This window comes from Neltuma alba, unplaced genomic scaffold, assembly GCF_004799145.2.
Source record: "Neltuma alba isolate B1F8T4 unplaced genomic scaffold, ASM479914v2 tig00001043_pilon, whole genome shotgun sequence".
Taxonomy (NCBI): domain Eukaryota; kingdom Viridiplantae; phylum Streptophyta; class Magnoliopsida; order Fabales; family Fabaceae; genus Neltuma; species Neltuma alba.
In genome coordinates, this window is record NW_021632300.1 from 54,101 (window position 1) to 57,579 (window position 3,479).

Sequence of the window (3,479 nt, forward strand, 5' to 3'; positions counted from 1 at the left end):
CTTGAGCCAAGTTGTCTTTGATAGTAGTAAGCATAGCCTCTCTCTCATCCATAAACTCATCAAGCTCTTCAATCTTTGTACTTCCAGTCTGATAAGATGATAAAACAAGAGCATCTCGGCCATACACTATTTTGAATGGTGTAGAGCCAGTAGCACTATGATGTCCTGTGTTGTAAGAAAATTCAGCCCAATGAAGATAAGAACTCCAAGCTTTGGGATGATCTTGGGTGAAACAACGGAGGTATGTTGCAAGGCACCTATTGACCACCTCAGTTTGACCATTTGATTGGGGGTGATAAGCTGAACTCATGCATAATTTAGTACCACTGAGTCTAAATAATTCCTGCCAAAAAGCACTTAAGAAAACCGGTCCCATCTATATGAAACAATAGATTTAGGAAGCCATGAAGCTTGACAATTTCCTTGCAAAAGAGTGCAGCAACAGTTTTAGCAGTAAAAGGATGAGATAATGCAAGGAAATGTGAATATTTGCTAAAACGGTCAACCACCACCAAAATAACATCTTTGCCAAACGACTTTGGGAGACCTATAATGAAATCAATTGAAATGTCTTCCCAAATATTTTTTGGAATTTGCAGAGGATGTAAAAGGCCAGCAGGTGCTTGGGGCTGTTATTTATATTGTTGACAAACCTTGCAATTTTGCACGAACCTTTTAACTTCATTTTTCATGTCTCCAGAAAAAATGCTGTTGCAGCCATTTTAAAGTCTTCAATGTGCCCCCATGACCCCCAATAGGTGCTGTATGAGCGTCCTCGATCAGCTTTGTACTTAAATCAGAAGGAGCAGGAATGACCAAACGGTCTTTATAATAAAGGCGTCCTGCAGAAAATGCAAAGTCTGGCATAGAATTGGTATTAGATTGTAGGGACTGAATAATAGATGCAGTGTAATCATCACGTTGTAACAGTTCAGGCAAATCATCAAAGTCTGTCACATGAGGTATTGCAATAGCAAAAAGATCTGACATATGGGGCAGCGAGAGAGAGCATCAACACCCTGATTAGATGTACCAGCTTTGTAAAAAATTTGGAAGTCAAAAGGTAATAGCTTCATCAATAATCGTTGTTGCTCTGGTGTAGTGACACGCTGCTCAAGCAAATATTTTAAGCTACAATGATTAGTGTAGACATCAAATTTCCGGCCAAGGAGATAATGTTTCCATTTTTGCAAAGCAAGCACTAAAGCCAACAATTCCCTATTGTAAACAGATTTGTAGCGATTGGAAAAAGACAATCCCTTGCTGAAGAAAGCAATAGGATGCCCATTCTGTTGCAGAACAGCACCAACTCCTGTAGAAGAGGCATCACATTCTACTGAGAACTTAGCAGAAAAATCTGGTAACTGTAGGACAGGCACATTAATCAAGGCTTGCTTCAGGTTGAGAAAAGCTTTGTTGGCATCAGCATTCCACTGAAAGGAATCCTTCTTAGTTAGATCAGTCAAGGGTTTAGCTATCTGACCATAGTGTTTAACAAAGCACCTGTAATAACCAGTCAACCCCAAAAATCCTCTGAGTTTTGAAACATTTTGTGGAAGAGGCCAATTAGTGACTGCATTAATCTTTTCTGGATCAACAGCAACTCCATTTTGTGTTATGATGTGACCTAAGAAGGTAATCTCCCTTTGAACGAAGAGACACTTCTTGGGATTAGCAAAGAATTCGCTGTGCTGTAAAGTGTGCAGCACTATTCTCAAATGAGACATATGTTCTTGGAAATCCCTGCTGTACACTAAAATATCATCAAAGAAATTCATAGTGGCCAAAGTGTGTCCTGAATGTAGTTTTAGGTATGTCTTCAGGCAGAACACGAATCTGGTGGTAACCAGACCTAAGATCTATCTTTGAAAAGTAAGAAGAGCCATGTAACTCATCAATAAGTTCATCAATATTGGGAATTGGATACTTATCTGGTACAGTAATCTTGTTGAGTTCTCTGTAGTCAACACAAAATCTCCAAGTTGAATCTTTCTTGGGCACTAATAGAACTGGGCTAGCAAATGGGCTAACACTAAGCCTTATGAAACCTTTGATCTGCAATTCTGCCACTTGTTTTTCTATTTCATCTTTCTGATAATGAGGACATCTGTAGGGTCGAATATTTGGTAGTATAGCCCCAGGATATAAAGGAATGGCATGACTATGCTCTCTTATAGGCGGAAGCTTTTAGGCTTTGCAAAATCCTGTGAATAAGCGCCCAATAGTTGTTGCAGATACTGTTCAGGCCAAGATAAGTCTTCTGTAGACATGAAACTGTGCAAAGATGCCTTTGTACGTTCAGATTGAGGTGTCCCCTGAAGCTTGTACCTCTTGCCATTCACCCAAAAGATCATGTACATCTTTTGCCAATTTGCTTCCACGGTATTGAGAGAAGCTAGCCACTTAATCCCCAAAACCATGTCAGCCCCTCCAATAGCAAAAGGGAAGAAGTCATCCTTGATGGTCAGACTTTGCACCTGAATTTCCACTTGCTTGCAAACAGATCGGCAGGCAATGATATTCCCATTTCCAATCTGCACTCCAAAGGTAGGGATCTGCTGTGTAGGAATCTTTAATTCTGCCACAATCTTCTCATAAATAAAATTGTGGGTAGAACCACTATCAATCAGGATAAGGACAGGTTTAGATAAGAGGGTGCCTTGCAATTTCATGGTGGATGATGTAGAACCACCCAAAATTGCATGAAGTGAGATTTCAGCAATATCATTTTCTTCAGCATAACTTGAGGTGGTGTTCTCCATTGCAGGTTCGTCACAATCTTCTGTGATTTCTAAAAGCTTAAAGGAAGATGGTTTGCAACGGTGGCCAGGAGAGAATTTATCTCCACATTTAAAACAAAGCCCTTTCTCTCTCCTTAACTGCTTGTCACTTTTGGAAATGTAGGAGGGAGTGGTAACTGACGCTGAAGTGCTAGAAAATGTCAAGGGTAACTGCTTCTGATTGTGAGATGTGACATTAAATGATTGAATTGGCCCAGCAGGAGCAGTTACTGTATTTTTAGGATAATAAAATTTATTATCCTTAAAATTATAACCACTCTTAGTGCCACGTGGTTGATGGCACGTTGAACTGGACGAGAGGCTTGCTGGGCTTGTAATTTTAATTCAAACTCCATTGCTAGGCTGGCTGCTTTGTAAACGGTTCTGGGCTTTTGAATTTTAACATCATACTGTAACTCCTCTTTCAACCCATTAATAAAAACTCCAAGTAAACAATGCTCAGGCCACCCATGTACTCTAGAAACCCTTCTGGCGAACTCTTGTCTATATTCATGGACTGAACCAGTTTGCTTGATATTACATAAATGAACATCTGGATTTTGAAATTCTGCTGGACCAAAATGTTCCTGGAAAATCTGAATTAAATCTTCCCAATAACTAATGGTTCTTCCCAAAGAAATCCAAGTAAAAACATCAAGAGCATCACCCTCTAAATTCATAGCAGCCACATCAACTTTA

General features: G+C 39.7%; 1 protein-coding gene across 1 annotated transcript; it reads right to left on the bottom strand.

The window, feature by feature from the left end:
- Window positions 1–1,764: 1,764 nt before the first annotated feature.
- On the bottom strand, window positions 1,765–3,460 carry LOC114749837 (uncharacterized). Its single transcript, XM_028938382.1, has 3 exons — window positions 3,056–3,460; window positions 2,239–2,957; window positions 1,765–2,107 (listed from the first exon to the last, which is right to left on the bottom strand). Exons 1-3 carry the CDS (start codon window positions 3,458–3,460, stop codon window positions 1,765–1,767), a joined length of 1,467 nt encoding a protein of 488 aa, XP_028794215.1.
- Window positions 3,461–3,479: the final 19 nt, after the last annotated feature.